This window comes from Papio anubis, chromosome 15 (assembly GCF_008728515.1).
Source record: "Papio anubis isolate 15944 chromosome 15, Panubis1.0, whole genome shotgun sequence".
NCBI classification, from domain to species: Eukaryota; Metazoa; Chordata; class Mammalia; order Primates; family Cercopithecidae; genus Papio; species Papio anubis.
Genome location: NC_044990.1, coordinates 3,131,403 through 3,158,004, shown reverse-complemented (window position 1 = coordinate 3,158,004; position 26,602 = coordinate 3,131,403). Strand labels below are relative to the sequence as shown.

The following is a 26,602-nucleotide window of genomic DNA, read 5'->3' as shown; positions in this document are numbered from 1 at the left end:
CTTACATCAAGTTTTAATTCTAAGAGTAGAATTGGATTTGTGAGATACTGGTAATTTGGGTTCTTTCTAACCCCAGCTGGGCAGATAAAAGCAGGCTCGGCCTTATTTGAATTCAGATTAATACTCCTGTCAACATTTTGCTCTTGTCTTCTCTCTTTTTTTTAAACTTTTAATATTCTTTGGTGTCCTTACGCATTCATTCTGTGATGTTTTACTGGCTTTCTCTCCTAATGTTAACTTGGCATTGTTGAATACATCATTTGTAGTTAGTTTTACCGTTTTCTACAGTGAAACATTAAAGCATGATGAGGTGTTGAAATGACAGTACATGTAAACTAATAAAGGTGCCATTGCTACACTGTTGAGGATCTGAGCAGAGAAAGCCATGCTGAACTTTGTTAATTTGAAAAAATTATGGGTTTCCCTATATTCTAACAACTGGATGGGTGATAGATAAGCAATTACACCGAGTTTGGGTAAATAATTATATGGTAGTTGTTACAAGCTCAAAACTACGCAGATCTCTGCAAATGCTCAAAGCCCTATTTAACTTTACCATTTCAGTGTCAAAGTGCTCAAAAGAGTTCTTTTATAGACATATTAAAAGTTCTCTTACAGACATACTTCTTTGGGATGTTAATGTTCAAGAAAATACATTGGTTTATATATGAAAATAAAAAAGAAACTGGTTTCCATTCTTTTGGATAAATATCTGAAAGTGGAATTGTTGGATCATAAGGAAGTTTGATTTTTAATTTTTAAAGGAATTTCCATACTGTTTTCCATAGTGGCTGCACCATTTTGCATTCTCACTGACAGTGCACGAGGATTCCAATTTCTCCACATCCTTGCCAATATTTGCTGTCTTTTGTTTTTTGATAATAGCCATCCTGACAGGTGTGAGATAGTAGCTTATAATGGTTTTGATTTGCATGTCCCTGATGATTAGTGATGCTGAATACTTAGGCCATTCTATGTCTTCTTTGGAGAAATGTCTATTCAGATGTTTTGTCCATTTTTAATCGGGTTGTCTTTTTGGTCTTGAGTTATAGGAGTTCCTTATATATTTTGGAAATTAACCCCTTATCAGATATATAGTTTGCAAATATATTCTCCCATTTCATGGGTTGCCTTTTCACTCTGCTGATTATTTTCTTTGCTGCACAGAGGCTTTTTAGTATAGTGTAGTCCCACTTGTCTATTTTTGCTTTGGTTGCCTGTACTTTTGATATTCAAGAAATCATTTCCAAGACCAATGTCACGAAGCTTTTCTCCAAATATTTACTTCCAGAAGTTTTACACTTTTAGGCCTTATGTTTAAATCTTTAATCCATTTTGCATTAATTTTTATGTATGGTTTCAGATAAGGGTTCAAATTCTTCTTTTGCATGTGAAAATCCAGTTTTCCCAGCACTGTTGAACAGACTATCTTTTCCTTATTTGATATTCTTGGCACCCTTGTCAAAGACCAGTTGATCACACATGCATGGATTTTTTTCTAGAATATCTATTCCAGTGGTCTATATGCCTTTCTTTATGCCAGTACCATACTGTTTAAATTATGATAGCTTTGTAATATATTTCAAAATCAGGAAGCATGATGCCTCTAGCTTTATTCTTCTTTCTCAAAACTGATTTGGCTGTTTCAGGTCTTTTGTAATTCCACATGAATTTTTGGATTGTGTTTTCTATTTCTGTAAAAAACATAACATTAGGATTTTGATGGGAATTGCACTGAATCTATAGATCACTTGTGGTAGAACGTACATTTTATTAATACCAAGTCTTCCAATCAATGAACATGGGATGTCTTCTCATTTGTGTCTTTAATTTTTTCATCAGTATTTTATAGTTGTCATTATGTAAGTCTTTCATCTTCTTAGTTAAGTTTATTTCTAGATATTGCATTCTTTTTGATGTTATTGAAAATGGGATTGTTTTTCTAATTTCCTTTTCCCATAGTTTGTTGTTTATCCAAAAGAATGGAAATCAGGAACTGGAACAGGTATCTGCTCTTTCATGTTCATTGTGGCACTATTTATAGTAGTCAATCAAGATGTGGAAAAAACCTAAAAGTCTACAGACAACAGATGAATAAAGAAAATGTATATCCATACAGTAGAATATTATTCATCTTAAAAAAGAAAAAAGTTCTGCAATGTGAGACAACACGGATAAACCTTGAGGACATTATGCAAAGTGAAATAAGCACAAAAGGACAAATATTGCATGTTTCCACTTATATGAGGTATCTACGGTAGGCAAACTCATTGAACAAAGAGTGAAATGGTGGTTACCAGGGGCTGAGGAAGTGAGAATGGGTGCTATTAATCAATGAACTTCACATTTCAATCAAGCAGGATGAGTAAGTTCTAGACATCTGCTGTACAACATTGTACCTATTGTTAATGATATCATATTGTACAATTAAAATCTGTTAAGAGGGTAGATCTTGTGTTAATTTTGTTCTTGAAATAAAATTTAAAATAAATAGAACATGAAATCTTATATTTTAAAATCTTTCAAATCAGTAAGAATTAAAACATATGTTAATTTACAATTTACTGTTTCAAAACATATGGGATAATTACAAAAGTAAGAAATCAAACTTACGCACCTATGAGAATTACATCATTTATGTCATTCCACTTTGAGAATAATGATGCAAAGTCTAACCGGCATCTTCCAATTAAGGCCTGGCATTTTCTGTAGGTTAGTGCCTTTGGGTATCTTGCCTTTTGATTCCATAAATGTTAGTAGTAGTTTTTCTTATTTTGTTAAAGACAGCACTAAAGAATCCTGAATACTCACTACCAATTAGCAACAGGTTCCTAACTGAAGAAAATACCACACTCGACCATATCTCACTAGAAAGGGCAGGGGATGGGCAGCTGCGGTGACGGCAGGAACGTCTGTGCTAATGTCTGTGGGGAGCCCTTCTCCATCAGTGAAATGGACTCAGCTGCTGGCACAACTTAATTTAATCCACATTTATAATACCTCAAAGTTGTTTTAGATGCCACATGACAAGATTATAAAGTAGACATATTGTCACTTTACAGTCAAATAGTTTACAAAATTAATTCACTCTTATTTCATAAATAATGCACATCATTCATTCCAGATAAAGTCTGTCCTTGCTCAGCATGTGCTGGGCTGTGGGTGGCTTTTCCTCATTCCTGGGCCCTTCCATGGGCCTCCTACTCAGGACACTGCCTCTCTTAACCTTCTGCATAACTGACAGTCTTACAGCAGGCTGATGCAGGGCTCTCTATTCAGAGTTGTCTCTGGCAAATCCCATAGTTTATAATTTGAGGACTTTAACACTGCTTCAGTCTCCAGAAAATGTTAAACTATTTTATATTTAGATATTAAAATTTATATGATGTGCAAAAACATGTACCCTGTTAGTTGTGCCACTTTCATGAAGTAACATTGTCCAATGGGACTAAGTACTAATGTGATGCTGTAGAAATAGTGATTTTATAAATTTTAACTGAGAAATCACAACTTAAATTGGATTAATTTGAATATATTTACATAATTGTTCATATATATTTATAATATTTATAATTTATAACAGCTTATATTATATATTTATATTGATTGCATTCATATTTACATCAAATATACTAACACAGTTTCAAACTATATTTTGATTTGATTGGTATTTTACCTCTTTGCATATATAAAAACAAAAATATTTATTATGTCAATAAAATAAATAATGTATCTACTGGCTAGAACTATAGTGGGATAGAAATACTTGCATAGAAAGTGAGGAAGAATAATAATAGAAGGTGTTTCAGAATGAATGACTTCAAGCATTGTTCTCAGAAAGAGCCTGTGCAGAGGTGAAGGTTGCAGTGAGACAAGATTGCACCACTGCACTCCAGCCTGGGCAACAGAGCAAGACTCCGTCAAAAAAGAAGGAAGGACGGAAGGAAGGAAGGGAGGGAGGGGCCTGGGCATATATCACACCTTCAGATGCATGGAAGCAACAGACTGACCTGCCTGCGATGTTCTCTGCAATATTTTTGTCTCACTGTGGCTATCTTGTAAAATTAAGACATTCTACATTAAGCATTTTTTCAAAAGTACACAAAATATTATCAAAGAATACAAAATTATGTAGATCTTTAAAACATAAGAATGTTTAAAATAGAATATGAATTCCTTAGGATTGACGTTTTAGTTACTAAATCTGTTGCTGAATGCTGAAGTGTATACATGAATTTACTGTCTATTAGTAAAGGGTCTTTAAAAAATGAAAGTGTAACTTGATTACCTGTAAATAAAAAAAAATTTTAAAGGAGAGTGCCATTTAAAGTAAATATTTATGAATTAATGAAAATTAAGAAAATTATTTATACAGTTTTACAAACTGATGAATTAAATAATCAGTAAATAATCTTGACTCAATCAACCACAAACTAAAGACTATTACAATATTCCCACTATATAGAGATGACTAATGAAAAAAATTACAGCAAAAATACACAAAACCAACACACTATAGTTCACAATGAGGTTTCAGGAAAAGGGAAAAATGTAAATGCTACATACATATTTTGCTCCTGAAATTCTGATCCAGATAGCAAAGAAATGAATGTTAATCACATAAAAGGAAACTCCTATCAATATAATATAGACGAAGTGATACAGTGAACAAAACAAGAACATGGTTACCAGAAAACAGTGATACTTACTGGAGAAAACCACATGACTTTAAGAATCCAAATTGTAAGAGCTAAATTCACAACGAGGATGATGAGTAAAAGAAGAACAAACAAGTAGAGGCAGCGCTTTCTCCAGCCATAAATGCCAATTTTGTAGACATACGGATTCTCTGGCCTCTCTATGTGGGTGCCTTCTGTGGCTGTAGTGTACTGCTCACGCACCATCTGCCACGGGTGTGTTCATGAGAGGAGAGAGAAAGAGACAGAGAGGGAATGAGGGAGTCAACTTGTTTGTTAATACTGATTTACTATGAGCCTGAAAACATATTTTTCATCCCAGTCATAAATTTCCAAAATTAATGATTTTTTAAAAAGATAATTAAATATTATTCTGAAACATGTCACTGTGTTTCAATCACAGGGAGATATTTAATCTGTCATTTAGAATATTTTATGTATGATAAACATTTGAAATCTAGTGACCATATTTTCAGATGTTAGTAACTTCAGATGTTAATAAATTCTCTGTATCTATCAAAGTTCTTCAGGGTTAAACTTGGAATTGAAGCATTAACCTAAAATAATCAAGTTACCAAGTTCTACGAAGGTTAATTGGGAGGAAAATCAAGCTGGTATCTTTAAAAAGGAATCCGTGGCCAGGGAGGTGGCGCGCGTCTGTAATCCCAGCACTCTGGGAGGCTGAGGTAGGCGTCTCACGAGGTCAGGAGATCGAGACCATCTTGGCTAACATGGTGAAACCCCGTCTCTACTAAAAATACAAAAAATTAGCTGGGCGTGGTGGCAGGCGCCTGTAGTCCCAGCTACTTGGGAGGCTGAGGCAGGAGAACTGCTTGAACCCAGGAGGTGGAGGTTGCAGTGAGCTGAGATCATGCCATTGCACTCCAGCCTGGATGACAGAGCGAGACTCCATTTCAAAAAAAAAAAAGAAAAAGAAAAAAAAGAAAATTAAAAAAAGTATTCATTTTTCCCTTTATACAAAGAACAGAAGTACTTCTTAGCTACAAAGTTAAAATGGGAGATTATGAAGACTTTCCTGATGGTAAATGTAGTAAAAAGATGAATCAGAATATAAATACTCTTCTCTGGGATTTCTTTTGTGCAAAAGTCACACATTTATTTTTAGGGGTGATTTGGAGTTGTCCTTGTTAAAAATAAGTTATGGTCTAAAACAAATCTTTAAATCTCCTTCCAATTTAACGACAGGCATTTTCACATATTCTGATTACCTAAAATTAGGCTATTCATCACATAGTATTTTCAAATATCCAGGACTGACAGCCAGCATTATTCAACCCCTAAATGTTTAATGATTTCATAAGCGCATTATTCATTGACTCATTTCTTTGAACTCCTCCAGTCTTCCTTAGATCACAGCCAGCGGCTCAAGCCAAAGTACCAGATGTATCCCTGATGGTTCTCTCTTCCCTCAAGCCCCACATCAGCAAGTCCTATCAATTCTAACTTTCATATATATCCAAAATCTGTCTACCTCGCTACATTTCCATTGCTACCGCACTAGTTCAGGTTACTCTGAGTGCTCTCAACTACACTGCTGAAAAATCCACTTTCATTCTTTCCCTTCTTGAAAACCATTCCCCACCCAGCAGCCAATGTGTAAAATGTAAGTAAGCTCCAGTCACTCTATTTTTCCAAACCTTCTGATGGCTTTTCACCACAGTGACAATGTCCAAATGCCTCTATCACCTAAAAGACCCTATCTAAGCCGGACTTTGCTGATGTCTTTGGCTTTACCTACCACCATTGTGTCCTTTGCTCACAAGACTGAAGCGAAGAGTCGGTACTCTTCAACAGACCAGGTTAATTCTCACCCTAGGACCTTTGTCCTGGACTCGGTCTTCCCCTGCTGGTCCTGCTCATCTTTCAGTAGCAGCACACGTGCCATCTCCTCAAAGAAGCCTCCTTCTCTGGACACGCAGTCACTCTCAACCACTTCCCTCTATTATATTTATTTCAAAGTGCTTATCATCTGAAATAATGGCTCCAGAATTTCTATAAAGGACAGACTAGGAGAGCGCAATTGGATGGGGAAGGGTGGCCAGGGAGTCTGAACCAAAAGCAAGCACAGTACTTACAATATTGCTACAGATGGACACAACCAGCAAAGTTTTCTAAGAACACATGTGAGTATATTTCTATTTCTACATATTCCTAGTCCTATATATATAGTTTCCTACTATTGCTGTAGCAAATTATCAGAAACCTAGTGGCTTAACACAATTTTATCTTTTAGTTGTGGAGGTCAAAAAATAGGTCTTACGAGTCTAAAATGAAAGCGTGGGCAAGGCTGTGTTTTTCTGGAGGGTGGAGGGGAGACATTGCTTGCCTTTTCCAGCTTCTAGAAGCTGCCCACGTTCCTTGCTCGAGCCTCTGTTTCCATCACACCTCCTCCTCTGGCTCCGATGCCTCTGTCTGCCCCTCACAGAGACCCCTGTGATAGCACCACGCCTGCCTGGATAACCCAGGATGGCCTTTCCCTCTCAAGAGCCTGAGCATAACCACACCTGCAGAGCCTCCTCCTCTTCCACGTAAGGTGACCTCTTCACAGGCTCCAGGGGTTATTAGAACACGAATGTCTCTGGGGGCCATTATTCTGTCTACTGGATAATGGTTTTGTTCACCCTTACATAACATTGAGAAAACTTCAGTATCCATTTAAAACAATTTTGTCGTGGTTTGCTGGAGAGCTGACAGCAATCCTGTGATGAGGACAGCTCTTAGATCCCCGAAATCAGCACCTCTGCCATAGTCTTTCACCTGCGTCACTGCAACAGCCACCTGACCGTCCCCCTGCCTGTGCCTCTAAATCTCCTACAGTCGATTTCTAACGTAGAGGCTGGAGTGGTCCTTCAAAGCATGCGTCGGTTCATGCCCCACCTCTGCAACAAACCTTCCTGTGGCTTCCCATTTCACTCACAGCAAAAACCAAACTCCTCACCCCCGGACATGGTTCCCTGCCTTCATCCAGTCCCTCTCGCCCTGACTCCTCCTGCCCCAGGAACAGTGGTCTTACTCGACCAGGAGTCCCCCAAGTGTGACCCCACCTCAAGGACTCCACAGTTAGAATTCCCTCTACCTGGAAGGTCTCCCCGATGCCTGCATGGCTCCTCTCAACTCTCTGTTCCAAGATGGCTTGTCAATGACCTCCCCGATCATCCTATTGAAACAACAGACCCCACCAACACCACCACAGAGCTCCCCGGGCTCCTCTGACATTTTTTCTCCTGCAGCACTTAACTCCCCAGGCATACTACGTATTTTACCTACGTATTTGATTGTAAATGCTCACCCCCCACATATAAGCCCTGAGAGGCTGAGGTTTGCAACTATTTTGTTATTTTGTTTTACCCTCGGCCCCTAGAACAGCAGCCGACATATAGTATGTGCTTAATAAATATTTGCTGAATTAATTACATACACATGTTGAAAGGAAAAATTCCCAGACTTTTTTTTTTTTTTTTTTGAGACAGAGTCTTGCTCTGTTGCCAGGCTGGAGTGCAGTGGCATGATCTCAGCTCACTGCAAACTCCGCCTCCCGGGTTCAAGTGATTCTCCTGCCTCAGCCTCTTAAGCAGCTGGGATTACAAGCACACACCACCACACCCAGCTAGTTTTTGTATTTTTAGTAGAAACAGGGTTTCACCATGTTGGCCAGGCTGGTCTCGAACTCCTGACCTCAGGTAATCCACCCGCCTCGGCCTCCCAAAGTGCTGGGATTACAGGCGTGTGCCACTGTGCCCGGCCAACCCAGACATTTTTATTCAAGCATACAACAAGCAATAAAATAGGTTGGGAGTTACTTCAGAATTTCCTTAACTTTTTATAATGAGTCAATTTGAAGCTTGTGCATAAACAGGGTATGTTTAGTGTGATTAGTTGTTTAGGACTCAGAAGACTCAGCAAGATCTCCTTCAGTCTGGTGAGGTTCTCCCAAAAGAGGGGAGCCTGGGGAATGTGCTGTCTTTGGCTCTTGAGTCCCCCTACATCTGCCCACTTGCCCTGCTGACAGCTTGAGTAAGAAGCTGGACCCTATATCCCTGGAAGAAAATACTGATCACACACTGGTTTTTGGAAGCTGGCGACCTGCCTTCTAGTCCTCCCATATTTGAGCTGTATTTACCAATCTTTTTTGTTTTTAAAAAGCTTGCCAGCTGTAATTCTTTTTATATCGTGTTTTGTGATAGGCTTCTTTAACGTTTTTAAAGTGCCATCTACCAGTGTTCACTGCATTGTGTAAAAAAGTCCTTTTACTCTCGACAAGCCTGAGTTAAATCGCTAGGTGAAACATTCAATTTAAATATCTCTCTAAAAAGTTGATTTTGTTGTTTATATTTCTCACAACTCACAAGTGGCTTTTATTTTTATTACACACTATATTACATTTTTGCCAGGAGAGACTTTCAGAGGCTATCTGGTTCAACCAGCTTCCTTTAGGTATTTACTCAAATTAGGCTTGAGAAGAATATCAGTGCTTCAGCACTTGGGGGTCAGGCAACTGCATTAGTGGTATTCACGTTGGCAAGAAACTGCACTGGAATAACGCACAGCACTTTGTGATCTACTTACAAACCCTTTACAAAACATAATTAGTGAAATAAGTGTATTAGAACTTAAAGTCTATATTCCAAGATAAAGAATTCTAATTTTTAATGTATCATGAACTAAATTTATTTTCATAGACTCGTTTATTAAAACAAATTTTGTCATTGAAAATTACATTATTTCTCCTGCTAACCATCCTTCAAAGTATGTTGGTGCTATACTTAATTTTTTTATTTTTATTTTGAGACGGAGTCTCGCTCTGTTGCCCAGGCTAGAGAGAAGTGGCATGATCACGGCTCACTGCAACCTGCACCTCCCGGGTTAAAGCAATTATCCTGTCTCAGCCTCCTGAGTAGCTGGGATTACAGGCGCCGCCACCACGCCCAGCTAATTTTTTGTATTTTTAGTAGAGACGGGGTTTCACCCTGTTAGCCAGGATGGTCTTGATCTCCTGACCTTGTGATCCACCTGCCTCGGCCTCCCAGAGTGCTGGGATTATAGGTATAAGCCACCGCACTCGGCCATGCTATACTTAATTTTGATTGCTTTTCAATGCATCTCTCAGGTATAGTTTTCAATCCTTTAATGGATAGGGCTCCAGATGTGAAGCACTATACTTGTTTTGGTATAAATATCTGCTTTTATATGCTTCTGAATTCATGATCCCAGGTTTGTTATTTAAAACAAAATGACCTTAAGGACAGATAATCTGTCTTCTACATTATTTGATTCTTGTCATAGCATATAATATAGTGAATCGAACATAGTGTCTACTAGGTAAATGTCGCTAAATGACATTCTTCATTTCAACCAATATTTATTGTCATGCCTAGTTTGGGTAGGTCATTATCAAGAGTCTAAGATAGAAAGATTATAAATGCAAGGATAATGCCCAAAAGGAGTTAATATCGTATAATTTTTGAAAAGGTGAGTTTGAGAAAGAACAAAACAGATCTTTTAGAAATGAAATTTAATTCTAAGAACTCAAAGAATGAGTTATAATAGTTTAAAGTTATCTGTCTGATACTGACTTTGGTATACCACTTTGGGTTTCAATATTTTTCTAGTACAAATTTCCACCACTTTGCTTTCAACAGTTCATTGAACAAGTATCTACAAAGCTTTCTGTTAGTGTTACGTCTTTTTTTTTTTCCATTGGGATTTTTAAAAGTTTTTTTTACTTTTACTGTTTTCCAGATTCAGAATGATTTTCATAAATTTGAATTAATTTATTGTGTTTGTGAGTCAGTGTCTGTTTTCAATTGAACTTGTCTTCAGTTCAATTAGAAAACTCTTGGCAATTGCTTCTTTAACCATTGTCTTCCCTACATTTTCTCTAGTTACTTCCATTGGGGCTTCAGTAAGATATATTTAGACCTCCTCATTCACCAGTCATGTTTTTTAAACTTAGCTTTATATTTCCACAGCTTTATCACTCTGCTGTTTTCTAAGATCTATCTTCCAATAGACTAATTCTCTTTGCAGCTGTATGCAATCTGTCAGATACAGAGTAAGCCATCTTTCCAGTCTTCATGGGAGATTCACCTGAGTGTCAGGGATGGCATTCTACCTGCCTTGGGTAAGGTCCTTTCTGGCCACAGGGCTTGCTGACTAGGGGCTTAGCAAACCTCTTATAGCACTTATGATGTCAATCTGAAAACTCCTGAAAAATTACTTTCCACAGTTTCAAAAACCGTCTTTCATAAGCCATGTCACCTAGCTCTAATATCCAGATAGGTAATTTCTTACTAGGTAACAAGCACCATCATGGTGCATCATCCCTCTGAATGACAAGGTCACCCGTGTGAGAAGTCAATTACAACAATGTGACTGGGTAACCGTGACCAGTATCAGTTATGTGCACATAATAGGCAGTCAGTAAGTGCTTGTTGAACACATGAATGCATAGGGAGTGGGACTTACCCTACAGGTTGTGATGATACAGCTTTGTGCTACAGTAACAACAACAAAAAAAAATGAACTAGTGACAAATAATTGACAAGTGAAAGAAAATAGAGAGTCTAGAAACAAGCCCATACACACGGATCGTAATAAGGCAATGAAAAGTGAGAACTAAGACACATCCCGTCTATACAAGTTGCTCTTCCAGAAGGCAAGCTGGCAGGGAAGGAGCAAGCTACTGTGCTGGTTAAATTCAGGCTGCCTATGTTATGCTAGTATCGAGAATGACTGCATGAGTTTTACCTCTATTTTCCTTTAAACTTCCAAGAAACATCTCATCTCGTGCTAATTAATGGCAGTAATTCTCAGTGTGTTTTCTGCCTCACTGTTTGCATCATAACTTACATAGTTCTGAATGAGCTCCAACATTTCGGAAAGGAGGAGGAGAGGGGAGGTGCCTGCCCTAGGAGATGTGTGGTACAAAGAACACCATGGCAGATAAATTGGGAAAAGTATTTGCCTTAAAGATAGGACAAGGTTAATATCCTTAAAATATAAATGATCTCAACTCAGCAAAAATAGAAAAAATTCCAGTAAAACTCAAACAATGAATATGCCTATACATCAAAGAAACACACACGACGAATAAACATATCAAAAATGTTCAGCTTCACCCTGAATTAAAGAAATGCAAATAAACACCATCACTGCAGCAGTTTTCAAAGATTAAGGGAAATTTAAAAACTGATAATAGGTAATACTGGCCAGGTGATTGAAAAAGAGACATGCTGCTCCTCTGATGAAGAAAGTGAAAGTTAACATAAATCCCCCAAAAGATACTGGGCACTAAGTATCAAGAACATCAAACAAACAATAGTACTTCCAATTCTAGTAACCTACCCAAAGGAAACACCTAGAAATGAAAACTACAATTTGTGCCTAAAGATACTGAATTTACCATTATCTGTACGGGGGCAAAACTGGACATTAAATGAAGAAGGATTAAAATTAGAGTAATTAATTCATCAAATTATTGCAGTATTACAAAACCAGTATTTTGGGTATGTGACGTATGTTTGAAAAACATATAATAACCTAGGGAAATTCTAGTGATATAATGTTAAATGAAAAGTTAGAATACATACATATTAAAATATATACCCATAGGAAAAATACTGCAAGGAAACTAAAAAATTATTAATAATTTCCTCCTAGAGTATACCTTTTTTCATTCAAAATAGTATTTCCCAAATTTCTTTTGCATTTTTTTCAGATTTATAGAATTGATATATATATATTTCTTTTACAATAGTAAATTCAATAAATTTACCATACTCATCCCAACTTCATTACTATATTTAGATGACCAAATAATTTCAAGAATAGTTCTCCTTTATCCTTTAGTCAAATTGCTCAGCACAGCACACAAAATATAGCAAAATAGATGGATCATAATTATCAATGTCATCAAAAGTTATAATCAGCATAATTCCCAAATTCACACATACCCTTATCACACACACACACATCTAGATTAAAAGGTCAACAAATCATTCTCTTCTTTACAATAGGATTGACTTTTAAAATAAAATGGCAAACTCTGCCATTTTAAAAAGTTCCCTACAAAATACACCAAACCAACAGAACAAATGCCCTTTAAAATCTAACAGAACTGAAAAAAGAAAACACCTTTATTCAAAAGGGCAAGTGACTAAAAGGGAAAAATAAATAAATAAATAAATAAAACAAGCTCAAACCCACAGGCATACAAATGTTAGCTTACAAAACTGGTCTTGTTTTGATTTTTACTTCAGCTATAGGCTCATTTTAAAACACAGTTTTATATTTACACAAGTAGGCAATTCAGACAAACTTTTCTCATTGCTCTGTCCTGGTTTTTATCAGGTGCTCTCAGAAATCAGAAATCTAAAGCTTTTGTGGTGTCATTAGGTAGTACTTGACTAAGGAATAACACCAACATCCAGAAACATTAACGAGTTAGCAGAAACAAGACGCAGAATGGCAACTGAGCAAGACCAGCACTTACAGACACCTAGCCTCTTAACCAAGACCAGTTGTTATTTGGTACCAAATCTCCTCCAGCTCTTGGCATGATTTATACCTACCATCAATCTCTGACTTAGTGCCCAAATAGCTAATGGTTAAGTTAGTAGTTGGCTGCAATGAGAGCTGAGTTAATGTTAACAAAGAACTATATGGAGGAACTGTTGGATGCTCAGCTGTAACCCTGTGTCTGCTTCAGTATCCTATTACAGTGGGCGCCTACTGTTTTCTTCTGTATCCTATTATAGTGGGCACCTACTGTTTTCTTCTGTGTCCTATTACAGTCGATGTCTACTTTTTCCTTGTGTACTCTGTTATAGTGGGCACCTACTGTTTTCTCGTCCATCCCTAGAACACTCCTCAGCTCCACGTGGTTGTGGTCCAGGTATCGGTCATGTGGGCACATCTCCAGTAACACAGGTGTGTATGTGGCACATACTGACCAATCAGGGTATATCAACAGTCCAGACATGGTGAATACCATTAGGAAGTCATGGGACACAAGCAAGCCAGTGTCGGTTGTCTCATAATTAATATGAATGCTCCAAGAGAGAAGCTGGCCTCTGCTATCAGAAGTTAATGGACCTAACACTGCAGTGCCAACATTCATCCCTTAGCCACTTGGAGAGAGACAGCCAGAGAAGAAATCAGGAAGAATGAGAAAAGAGGGAGAGAGGGTGAGAGTAGGGGTGAAATCCTAACAACATCATTTGAGATCCTAAATTCAGCACTAAGTTTCATCTTCACCTGAACTTCTTCGACTTGGGCTTCTGTCACTTGCATCTGAAACAGTCCTGGTTAATACACATAGCAAGAGGTGCAAAGGCAGGACGGCTTATGATGGTAAACCACGGAATAAGAACACCTTCGACCAACATGATGAGTAATGCTTGCAACTATTTTTGACCTATTTTCCTTCCGCACCAAACAGGTCCTTCTAAAGAACACACAAGTCTTTAGATAGAAGGATGTGTTTCCAGAAGTTATTTTGCCATATTTAGCTTTGGCTAATATCAGTCAGAGGGATCACACAACCTCCTTGTTTCCAAATCCAATATTCACTTCCTATTTTATTTCTCTCACTTTTTAAAATTCATTTCACCGCCGGGCGCGGTGGCTCAAGCCTGTAATCCCGGCACTTTGGGAGGCCGAGACGGGCGGATCACGAGGTCAGAAGATCGAGGCCATCCTGGCTGACACGGTGAAACCCCGTCTCTACTAAAAATACAAAAAACTAGCCGGGCGAGGTGGTGGGCGCCTGTAGTCCCAGCTACTCGGGAGGCTGAGGCAGGAGAATGGTGTGAACCCGGGAGGCAGAGCTTGCAGTGAGCTGAGATCCGGCCACTGCACTCCAGCCTGGGTGACAGAGCGAGACTCCGTCTCAAAAAAAATAAATAAATAAATAAAAATAAAAAATAAAATAAAATTCATTTCACTCTTCATTTTATTTGAAATGGTTGGCTATTTCCTCTTTGAAAACACTTTTTTTCTTAAAATCAGTATTCTCCTAGTTTTATCCTCTACCTTTCTGGACTTTCTCAGGCCCTTTCATAATCTCTTTCACTCCGGCCTCTAAATGGTGGGTTGTGCCTGAACTGGTCTAGGACCATCTCTTCTCTCCCATCAATCTTTCAAGGTGATCCTTTTCATTATCATGTAGTTAAATATTATTTATAGGCTGACGGTTCCCAAATTTTTATCTCTACCTAAAACATCTCTGAACTCTCTAATCTGATAATTGCCTGTTTGACATCTCCACTTGGTATTTCGAACTGAACTTGTTAAAAGGTAATTTAATTTTCAATAACTCTCCCCTCACCTCCTGAATTTCCCCCCTTCCCTTCTCTATTCCCATCTCAGTCCATGGCACCGGCCATGCCTAGCTGATCATCTCAGAAGCCTGAGTGCCATCACAATCCCTCTCTCTGCCACCTCACGTCTACTTCATCAGCAAGCCCTGCCTGCCACATCCTGAGGACAGCTGTGCTCATTCTGGCCTCCCCATCTGCACTGCCCCTGCTTCACTCCAGCACTGGTGGTGCGGCCTCTTCGGGGTCTCCTCCACCCACTCTGCCTCTCTTTATCCAACCTCCACACGGCACCCAACAAGAGGACCATTGCTGCCCTGTTTAAAGTCACTCGTGGCTTCCCACTGCACGTCTGATGAAGCTTCACTCCATCTGGACCAGCCAGCCTCTCCAGCTCCATCTCACCTCACTCTGCCCTTCTCAGGAGCACCAGCCTTTCCATCCCTCAAACGGAATAAGCTTTTTCCTATCTTACAGTCTTTGCACACATTGTACCCACTACTGGGAAAACTGGTCCATACCACCTGGCCACCACTCTGTCCTCCCGACCTCAGCTTTCCATAAACACCTGCTCTTGTCCCTTTTATCCTGTACAATCTGCAACTGTGTCCTGTTCGTTTCCTTCAAAGTTCCTTTTAGAACATAATGATGCATTTATTTGTTTTACTTTTTATTGCCTGGTCCTCATTAGGCTCACCTCCAGGAGGACGGGAAGGGTGTCTGTTTGTTTATTATATAACTGGCACCTAAAGTGGGGTCTGGCACATAGTAACGGCTCCGTTATACATATTTGTTAAAGGCAGGCAGAATAAAGTATATTCTCATCTACTGTATTGATCAAATAGACTTCCATGTTTAGGATATAGCATTACAATTAAAAACCTAAATTATTCTATCTTTACTCATACTTCATACATCTCTCATAACTGTTCTTTAATAAAGACCCTAACAGCCAGGCACCGTGGCTCACGCCTGTAATCCCAGCACTTTGGGAGGCCGAGGTGGGCGGATCACCTGAGGTCAGGAGTTCGAGACCAGCCTGGCCAACAGAGTGAAACCCCGCCTCTACTAAAAATACAAAAAATTAGCTGGGCGTGGTGGCAGGCACCTGTAATCCCAGCTACTCGGGAGGCTGAGGCAGGGGAATCATTTAAACTCCGGAGGTGGAGGTGGCAGTGAGCCGAGATCACACCATTGCACTCTAGCCTGAGCAACAAGAGCGAGACTCCGAGACTCCGTCTCAAAAATAAAATAAAACAAAACAAAATAAATAAAATAAAATAATAAAGACCCTACCAACTTCAATAGAAACAGCAGCATCCCTCAATAAGACCAAGCAGCCACTCGAAGTCAGCAGGGAGTGCTTCTATCAGAGGACACAACGTGAGTCCCAGTCATCTTCAAGCTGCTGCAATCACTTCACCTCTTCATACCATATACCACTGGTGAGGACACGATGCACCATTCTGACAAGAATTGTCTGGGAAGAATATGTTTGTCACCTGGACGGACCAGCAAGGCATTTGCTGGTATTCCTCTGGCCATTTTGGGAGCAAATGCTCAGCCATGTGTGAACCACAAGTGCATTGGGACTGGTTAGGGGCTGGTGACCAAGGCTAAGACCCCTCAGAGTTGAATGTCTGGGTCACCCCAAGGCTACTCAGACCAGCCAGGGTGTTAGATGAGAATGAAGAGAATGCTGAATGGGTAGGTGAAGGCGGTGGGAGGGGAAAAGGATGAATAAGTATCAGCTGTAGTCATGAGACCATCTGCATAAGGGGAGACTCTAGTTCCTGTCATTAATATTCCCTCAGCGTTTCCCCAGGAAAAGAGATCAATTAAACCCTCGGAGGAGCTGTTCCCAAATTAGGTAAACAAAGCAAGAGGATCTGAGTGATGCGAGGGGTGGACTCTGGTGCTGTGTCACCCCTGTCACCCTTCAGAACCAAGACACTCCTTCCTTCAGTTGTGGGAGTGATGGCTGATGACGAGAATGACTTCAGACTGCACTAAGCTGCCTCGCCCATGGCTGTGTTTCCCCACGAGAGGCGCACTCCAGCGTTTTATCAGTGCACTGGATGAAAGCCCGGCCCCCTCCCCTGCAGGCAACAGCCCTGCATGACTCCAGTTCCGTGGCAGCTACAGTGCTATCCTACATCTCCTTCTGCCCACTTTGCCACCTTTGCTGTCCTACAGGGATTTTTTTTTCAAGATGGGTTCCAATACATGGCACGCATATCTCCAGCTTGGAGTCTCTTTCCCAGGGAACCTGTCTAAGCAATTGCTGTTGGAAAAATTGGAATTTAAAAGTGATCAGGGGCCGGGCGCAGTCGCTCATGCCTGGAATCCCAGCACTTTAGGAGGCCAAGGAGAGCAGATCACGAGGTCAGGAGATCGAGACCAGCCTGGCCAACATGGTGAAACTCCGTCTCTACTAAAAATACAAAAATAAGCTGGGGCGTGGTGGTGGCTGTCTGTCGTCCCAGCTACTCTGGAGACTGAGGCAGGAGAACTGCTTGAACCCAGAAGGCAAAGGGTGTAGTGAGCCAAGATCGCGCCATTGCACTCTAGCCTGGGCGACAGAGCGAGACTCCGTTTCAGGAAAAAAAAAAAAAAAAAAAAAAAAAAAATTAGCGATCAGGTACACTGATAGATTTCTCAGAACACTATTCAACTTTATCTATGTGAAAGTTGTCAGGATCAAAATGGTGTCACTAATGTTAAGAAAACTCTGACAAATAGAACCAGGGAAGATCATAAAGAAAAATTTTTTATGCTTATATGCTAATAAATTATCACAAAAGATTGCAAAAACCACAACCTTAAATACTTCTGCGAGGACATCTGCCTGCAATCTCATACAGATTTCATAATCATACCGATTAATTTCAGAACAATGTGTAATCCTCATATTCCCACCGCAATGCTCTATTCACAAATGAACATCTTTTCTTTGGGAGCTTGCTTGTTATTTAGGTTGACACTATCTCACATCAGGTTTCCTGGAAGCAGCTTGAGATGCGGATTCTTGTTCAGGTATTGTATTAAGGGAATGCTCTCAAGAGGAAGGCACCAGGCAATGAGGGAAGCCGGCTAGGTTAGGAGAGGAAGCTGGGAAAGGTGTGGGCTGAGGCCAAGGACACTTCTTAGAGAAGTCAGAGACAGAGAGAAACAGAGAGAGAGAGAGAATTAAAAAGACCCCCTTACTGGTCATCCAGAAACCAGTTCATTACATACTAGCCCTGTGAGGGGGACCAGCCTACACTGCAGTACCATTTATCCTGTGTAGACATGACTCTTAAATTTCATGTTATTTACAAAGGATAAGGGAGTTTAGAATATTCTTAAAATTACACACGAACGCTGTGTTTAACCAAACAGCAAATAAAGTAGCCTGTAATCTATTTTATAAATATTTTGATTTTTATACTAAGCCTAAAATTTTTAAGCAAATCAACTATCACTGCCCCCCTCAAGAAAAAAAAAAAACCTTCAATTTGCCTAGTCCCTAAAAATTGCGTATAACTAAATTCTAACTCTGAAAAACATTCACACAATATTAAGTGAAAATTTTGAGAAAAGGAAGTTATTTCAATGTATCAATTATGCTGTGCTTCTTTTTAGTTACAAGACTAAATGCAAAAAGAAATTCCTGAGGTACACTTAATTAAGTTTCTTATTAAACGTGGTATATATGTATTTTTCCTATGGCCTGACAGTTCATTTAAAAAGTTTCAGATGGCCTCAGGGCCATTATTCACTTCCACCCTTATTAGCACCTTTGCTTTGGGATATGAATGGGATGATTTAAAGTGACTTTCAAATGTTGCCAAAATACACACATTCAAATGCATTCCAGTATGGAGACAACACACTTGTATTGTTTCACCAAGGTTAACATTTTAGAGTATTTTGTATCAGCTGGGCATGGTGGCTCATGCCTGTAATCCCAGCACTTTGGGAGGCCGAGGTGGGTGGATCACTTGAGGTCGGGAATTCGAGACCAGCCTGGCCAACACGGTGAAATCCCATCTCTACTAAAAATACAAAAATTAGCTGGGCATGGTGGCGGGCACCTATAATCCCAGCTACTTAGGAGGCTGAGGCAGGAGAATCGCTTGAACCTGGGAGGTGAGGTTGCAGTGAGCCGGGATCGTGCCACTGCACTCCAGCCTGGGCGAAAGAGACAGACTCTGTCCTCCAAAAAAAATAAATAAATAAAAATAAAGAGAGAATATTTTATATAAAGTTTTTGTTACAAGCTAAACTGTTGAACGAAAGGAAGATTTTCATGGGAAAGGAAAAGTCACTTGCCTTTCTTTCCTTCATAGACCTTACCATTAGGGATAGGCAGGTGGCCACCAGGAATGCCAGGAGGGTTATTTGCATCCTGGAATGCACACGCCCCTTCTGAGCAGCCATGGCTGCGTGTAGAGAACTTCCTCCATAGAAACGGCAGAAATAGCCTCAGCCTGGAGTCTCCTGCCTGCTTAGGGCTCCTTTCTGGTGTGCCTTCTTAGGGGACTGTGAGGAGCAGGTTCAAGCTCCTGACCAGTTACCGTCATTTTCCCGTCTTCCTGACTTCCCTGCTGTGTGGGGTCAGGATAAGAGGGTGCATTGAATGGTGATGACCGTGGAAGCTACTATTTACTAAGAAGTCAGAAACTTTCTAATTGTCTTATATAAGCTAGATTTGATACTTGCTAAAATGGTAGCTGCTACAGTGCAACTCCTCTCACCTTACAAATGAAGAAACTGAGACATATAGAAATGAAGTAATTCATACAAGGTCAAATGGCAGTCTGGCTCCATAGCCTAAACTTTTACTCATAGCCTCTTCATTGATGTTAGACTTTCCAGAGATGTTTCTCAAGTAAAATCAATTGAGCATTTTAAAAACAGAGTTAAACAAGTCACGAAGGTGAAGCTGGGTTTTAAGGTGCCCTTCACTGCCGCCTCCACTGTCCCTAATCCATTCTCCATGTCAACTGCAGTGATCCTATCAAAGCACCCACGGGACTGCGCTGTTCTCCTTTTCTAGAGGTTCAAAGGTCACACCGGTGCTTAGGATGAAGCACAAACGCCTTTGGGCACAGCGAGCCCTCCTTTGTCCCGTTCCTCAGTGGTCCTACACACCAGTCCTACTGAAGTTGAGTAGGCACTGAGATTTTCACAGATTCTGAGAAAAGTCTTGAGACCTTTACCAATCCACACATTACTAAATACTCCTGTACCAATGTTCCCGTAAAACTATCTACAGCATAACATAAACAATTAAAAATGAAGCTGGAATCCGAAATGGCCAAAGTAGCAAGCGATGGATCCTGCAATCCTCATGAGAACGTCGTAGAGCTATCTGGCTCTGCAGTAGGTCTGGAGAAGAATAAAGCCAGACAGATGCTACAGAGGCTGAGAGAAGAGGAGGGAAGGAGGGAGGGAGAGAAAGGAAGGTATCATGAGGGTCAAGGCGGGTTCTGAAGGAGCAGGACAGTAGCAGAGCCATCCTCAGGATGCTGTAGTTTCTCCCTTCCCACTAGGAAACCACAGCCCTGGCACCTCAGCTGAGAAGACGCAAGGGCTGTGATGAGGGAGTGGAGGGAGATCCTCAGGTCCTATAAATTATGCAAAACTGAACACACTGGGCACCCACTATAATTTATTATTTAATTTTTAATGCAATTTAATAACAACTTAGTTTAATGACTAGCAAGTACATTTTTTAAAGGACAATATGGCACAATTTCATTTTCGGCATTTTAACTGCAAGCTTAGCTGATATCTTTCGGACACCTGAATTTGTTAGTCCTTGGAATGCTATATCTAACTACATTGAAATGCTACTTTTCATTCGTCTTTGAAAGACAATCTGAGATGAATCCTAGAACCTAGAAAACGAACCCCAACTTGTAGCACTACTTTTTAAATTCCGCAAAGGTGCCTCTTTGTACCTACAAAATGTTTGCAAGAAAATAAGCAAAAAATAAACAGTGTATTCTGTGGTTCATTTTGTACTGGTAGCTACTCCATCCTGCTGGCAAATCTTTCAGTCAGCTGAGTTATATTTTCCCTTATTATTTTTTTCTAAGCCTTCCTTTAAAAAAGTTGTGTGTGCTAGTTGTCATATATTAATTTAGAAAACTCAGAGAAAGAACTCATAACTTCAGTAAGCTGAAGCATTAGCACATGTGTACTTTTACCCTACTTATGTTTATTTTTTCATACATATTTTGAGCAGCATTTTATATCTTCCAGATTTGGGGAAAGAAACATTCTTCCCTTTTTCACTCCAAAAATAGCGAAGGAGTCAGGTTGCTATTTTGCTCTTGTTTTGTTTATTTCCAACTTATAAAACCACTGGACTTTTGTTGTCACTCATTTTAGTTTATTTCTTAGTGTCTACAACAAAACTATCAAGAAAATCTAAAGCAAAGGTAATTCTACCACTAAAGTTTGACAGCAGAATTACAAGCAGGTGATCTTAAAGATGATACTTTGTCTAGATTAACTACAGGATACACTTCAATGCCCAATAATACAGAAATGCTACCTTTGGCATTCTACAAATTAAAAATATTAGAAATACAGGATTATGCCAAAACTACAGAGCATATTAGTAGTCAGAATAACTTAGTTGAAATGAGAATGCTATTGATATTTGATATATCATTATGTTCTGATACACAAATTTATTCAACATTGTTTCAAATTTACTAACTATTATGCCACCAAAGAAGAAAGAATATTAAGAATCCTCATAAGTGTTTGGTTTTTAGGTTGTACTTTGTATTGATATAAAATCCAAGTTAAAACTGAGTGCTTACCTCAGCTATTAAGAAAAGTGCACTGGCGAATGAACTACTGGCGGCCTGAGCTCTCCCGAAGACAGAATGTTTCAAACTTTTCCATGACTTACAGAAAGAGAGCAAAGGATGAAGCTTCAGCAACTGTCCCTGGAGAAAGCGCTCTCACGAGTTTAGCCCTGTCTCATGTTTCATCCTCTCACATTAGCAACAGGCGTGTCTAATTTTACTCAATGACATAAACAGTTCATACCACACTTAAAATTGTTTGGGCACCAATTCCAGGACACAGCTCTTTACGTGCCAAAAACAAACCAAACTCTTCTTGTTACAAAACCAACATTTCAACATTTAAACCCTAAAGCATGATAGTCTAACATAATTATAACTTCCTAAAAAAACCTTTACCTCAAACAAATAACAAAAAACTTCTAAGACTAATTTCCATTAGAAACTAATATTGATAAAATTTTATGAAAAATCTCTTCAAATTAATATGCAAGTTAGAACTTGTGACTATATATATTACACATATACTAGTCTCATCCAAATGCATATTACCATGTAACAGTGACTCTTTAAAAATCACTTTCCCTGAGCCTTTTTAAGTGAAAAACGTTAATATCTGAGGAGAAAATCCTAAACAAAGATCACCATAATAGAAGGTAAACAAACTCTGCATGTTAAAATTATGACCATTCTTTTCTAGGAAACTCACATTTCTATTATGTTTAACAAATGATGTGAATGTTACAACGTGATCTTAAATTGTCTTTATCTTCATTTAAGAGTAATTAGGCCATTCCATTTTATAAGGTGTAAAGGCAATAGAATAAATATCCAACTTCTGAATAATTTTAATATTTTATTTTGCCTTATTTTTATGTGGCCTGGTGTGCAGCATGAACTAAAACTTACTAAATTATATACTTCATATTTGCATTTTAGTACTAAACCTTGAATGTAAGAAACAGCGCCTTAGTATACACGCACACAGAGTTGGGAACAACAGATACTGGGGCCTACTTGAGGAAGGCGGGAGGGAGAAAGGTGGGGATCAGAAAACTGTTGGGTACTAGGCTTACTACCTGGGTGATGAAATTATTTGTACATCAAATCCTGGTGATATGCAATTCATCTATGTAACAAACCTGCACATGTACCCCTTGAACCTGAAATAAAAAATGAAGAAAAAAAGGAGCAATGCTGTAACAATGCATATGCTACATTTTCATTTTATTTTCTTCTCAGGACACTTCTCTTCATTCTGCTTATTCACACTCTACCACAACTTCTTTTGAAATTTGATGCTTCTATCATACCAACAGCTGCAGGCCTTAAATTACAAGCCGATACAGCTTCAAATAATCTTACATTTGTAAGACATTTGAAAACCTTTCATGAATTCTCTGCACATTAGTACTTCTACTTTGGGAATTCAGCTAGACATAAAATTGTAGGACAACTATCAATTTCAAACAAAAATAATATATTAAACAATAATGATATGAAATGTATTTTTGTATCAGTGTCTGTCTGAAAAGTCAAAGTCTGAAACTGCTAACTCGATATTCTGATTGAAATGTCATGCATTTAAAGGTTACAACTGAGAGACCTTTTCATCAATCGTAAATTGGTTTTGTTGCAATGAACTTTTCAATGTTTTGGGAACTGCTTTGTACAAATATTAGCCAGGCGATGTGTTTGATCCCCACTCATATTTACAGATTCATTTAATACTATCCACACCTATGTTTAGCAGGGCAGAAGAATGACATAAAGAAGCCTTTGATTTTATCAGTTAGTTGAAATTATTAAAGCAAGACCTTCAGTTTGTAATGTAGGCAGCTAAGATTGTAATGCGCGCACGCACACACACACACACACACACACATTTTGAAATGTTCTCAAAGGAATCATAACATTTTAAAGCTCCAAGAGACCGTAAAGAAATCTAGTCTAACACTCATTTAGGTGTAAAATAATTGGTTCCAGATTACAAAGCTGGTAAGCCTATGGGTGGAAGTGACTTCGAAAGTCCTTAGGCCTAACGTACCCATTTGGTACTTGGGGGCTCCACGACAAACGTGCTTCCAACTATAGTCCTACGAGCCTATGGGGACCTTTCCTGGCTTCCCCCTCATTCTCCCTCTGCTTCCATTCTTGACTACTACAGTCATCAGTTAGCGCTGACCTTTCTTCCTGACATCCTCTCATCAAGCTCTTCCTTCAGTTTGGGCATGGATAACCCTGTTGCTGGCTTAAGCGGTTGGGTTGGGGGGGGATCACTTTCAGAACCAGTGAAAATAGGGAATTTCAGTAGTGATGTGGTCAGTTTTGGAGAAATCATTTCTATTTTGAGATGAAGTAAGAGATGAGGTTATCTGTAGAGGGAGAATGTGGAAATAAGGGAATGAGAAAGTTCAACATTTGAAAATAACAGAGCATTTTAATGATTTGGGTTGTCAATTGACTAGTGAAACATATTAGGCCATGTCCAAGGCCCAAGTGAAGTTGACAAATATATGGATAGTAGTCTCATTTTAATAGTTCTCATGACTTTGTAAGCTAACTGCAGTCATGGATTACTGTGACTAAATCCCTCAAAACTGCTCAGCCTTTCCTCCAACACAACACACCTTGTCTCTCCACAGTTCCTCCAATACAACACCCATTGCTCTTTCATCCGTCTTTCCTTCCTCAGTTGACGATGCCATCCCCCAGAAGCTCACAGAAGACAGCAGACTTAGGGCTCTCCCTCACTCACCAGTCTGCCAGTCACTAACTTCAGTGGATTCCCTCTGCAGGACCTCCTGCTCTGCCTGCTCTCCCTCCTTGTCCCTGCCTGACTTAGGGCCTCACCTTCTCTGGCATCGCCTGTTGCCATAGCCAAGTACCTACTTCCTACGCTTCCAGGAACTGCCAGTCCCCATCCTATACACCTGGGGACTGCCAGAGGAATGACGAGAACAGGTAATTCTGTCCGTATTACTCCTTGGCCTAAAGCCCTTCAGCGAGCCTCCAGGATGCAGGACCAAGTTCTTGACACATGCCTTCAGGGATGGGCCTTGTTCATCTCTTCTGTGCCTTGTACTGGGGAGTTCAGAATCACAAAAGTGACAATGTCCTTGGGTGCCTGGCTATCTTTGAATAGGGTTACCTCCCATCTTTTTCTACTGGTGAACTATAATTTAACCTTTAAAAGTCTGCTCACAGGCCGGGCATGAACAGCTTATACCTGCAATCCTACTCTTTACTTAAGGGGAATGAAAGCAGAGCAGATCAACACTAGATTAAGGAGTTCAAAACCATCCTAGCCGAAAAAGAAAAAACATGGTGAAACCATCTCTACTAAAAATACAGAAAAAAATAAAGCAGACATGGTGGCAGATCTATAATCAATACTTGGGAGGCTGAGGCAGAAGAATGGAATTGAACCTGGGAGGTGGAGGTTGCAGTGGGCAGAGATCACGTGCCACTGCACTCCAGCCTGGAGTGACAGACTCCGTCTCAGAATCTGCTTACATGCCACTATCAGTTTCTGCTTAAAAGGGACACATACTAATTGTATATATTTACTGGGTACAAAGTGATATTTCAATACACGTATACATTAGGTAATGATCTAATCAGGATAATTTTTTATTCTGATTTATCCTGACTAGCATATCCATCACCTCAAACATTATAATTTCTTTATGGTGGGAACACACAAAATCCCCTCTCCTAGCTTTTTTGAGATACACAATACCTTTTTGTTGACTATAGTCACCCTACTGTGCAACAGGACACCAAACTTCTCTAATTCTAACTTTTTACCCGCTGACCAAGCTCATCCCTTTCTTACCCTTCCCCTCCCCATTCTCTGGTAATCATTGTTCTACTCTTAACTTCTAGGAAATCAACTTCTAAGGTTTTGCATATGAGTGAGAACATGCAGTATTTGTCTTTTCATGCTTGGCTTATTTTACTTAACAGGATGTCCTCCAGGTTCATCCATGTTCTCAAAATGACAGGATTTCCTTCTTTTTAAAGGCTGAACAGTATTACACCATGCAGATATATAGCATTTTCTTTATGTATTCATCTACTGTTAGACACATAGGTTGATTCTATATCTTGGCTACTGTCAATAGTTCTAAAATAAACATGGGAATGCGGATGTTTCTTTGACATACAGATTTCATTTCCTTTGGATATATACCCAGTAGTGGCACCACAGAAAACCTCTAAACTACAAAGGTAAACAACAAGAGAGGAAGGAAGGAACAAAGAATCTACAAAACAGCCAGCAAGCAATTAATAAAATAGCAGGAATAAGTCCTTACCTATCAACAATAAACTTCCATGTAAATAGGTTAAATTCCCCAACTAAAAGGTATAGTGTGGCTGAAGGGAGGAAAAGACTCAGCTGTATGCTGCCCACAAGAGACGTATTGCACCTATAAGGACACACACAGACTACAAGCAAAGAGATGGAAAAAGATATTCCCTGCAAATGGAAACCATAAGTAAGGAGGGTAGTTATACTTGTATTAGAAAAAATAAACTTTAAGTCAGAAACTATAAAAAAAGACAAAGATGGTCATTATATAATGATAAATGAACATTTTCAGCAAGAAAATATAGCAATTATAAATATATACGCACCCAACAGTAAAGCACACAAATATATAAAGCGAATGTTAGATCTATATGTACTTTTAAACTTAACTGTAGTTACTTGTACTTTTGTTGTCATTACTTGTTTATGCTGTCCTCTCTACTA

At 39.3% G+C, this 26,602-nt stretch overlaps 1 protein-coding gene across 5 annotated transcripts in view; it reads right to left on the bottom strand.

Annotated features, from left to right (window-relative positions):
- Positions 1–26,602, bottom strand: part of SGCG (sarcoglycan gamma) — a 98,942-nt gene that overhangs the window by 59,390 nt on the left and 12,950 nt on the right. For 4 of the 5 annotated variants that reach the window (XM_031655761.1, XM_031655757.1, XM_031655759.1 and 1 more), the window contains one exon: positions 4,710–4,904. In XM_031655761.1, the coding sequence (XP_031511621.1) occupies positions 4,710–4,904 (195 nt within the window). Of the gene's footprint in view, positions 1–4,709; positions 4,905–21,855; positions 22,019–26,602 lie in introns of those variants that run through there. The other variant, XM_031655758.1, reaches the window with a different exon arrangement.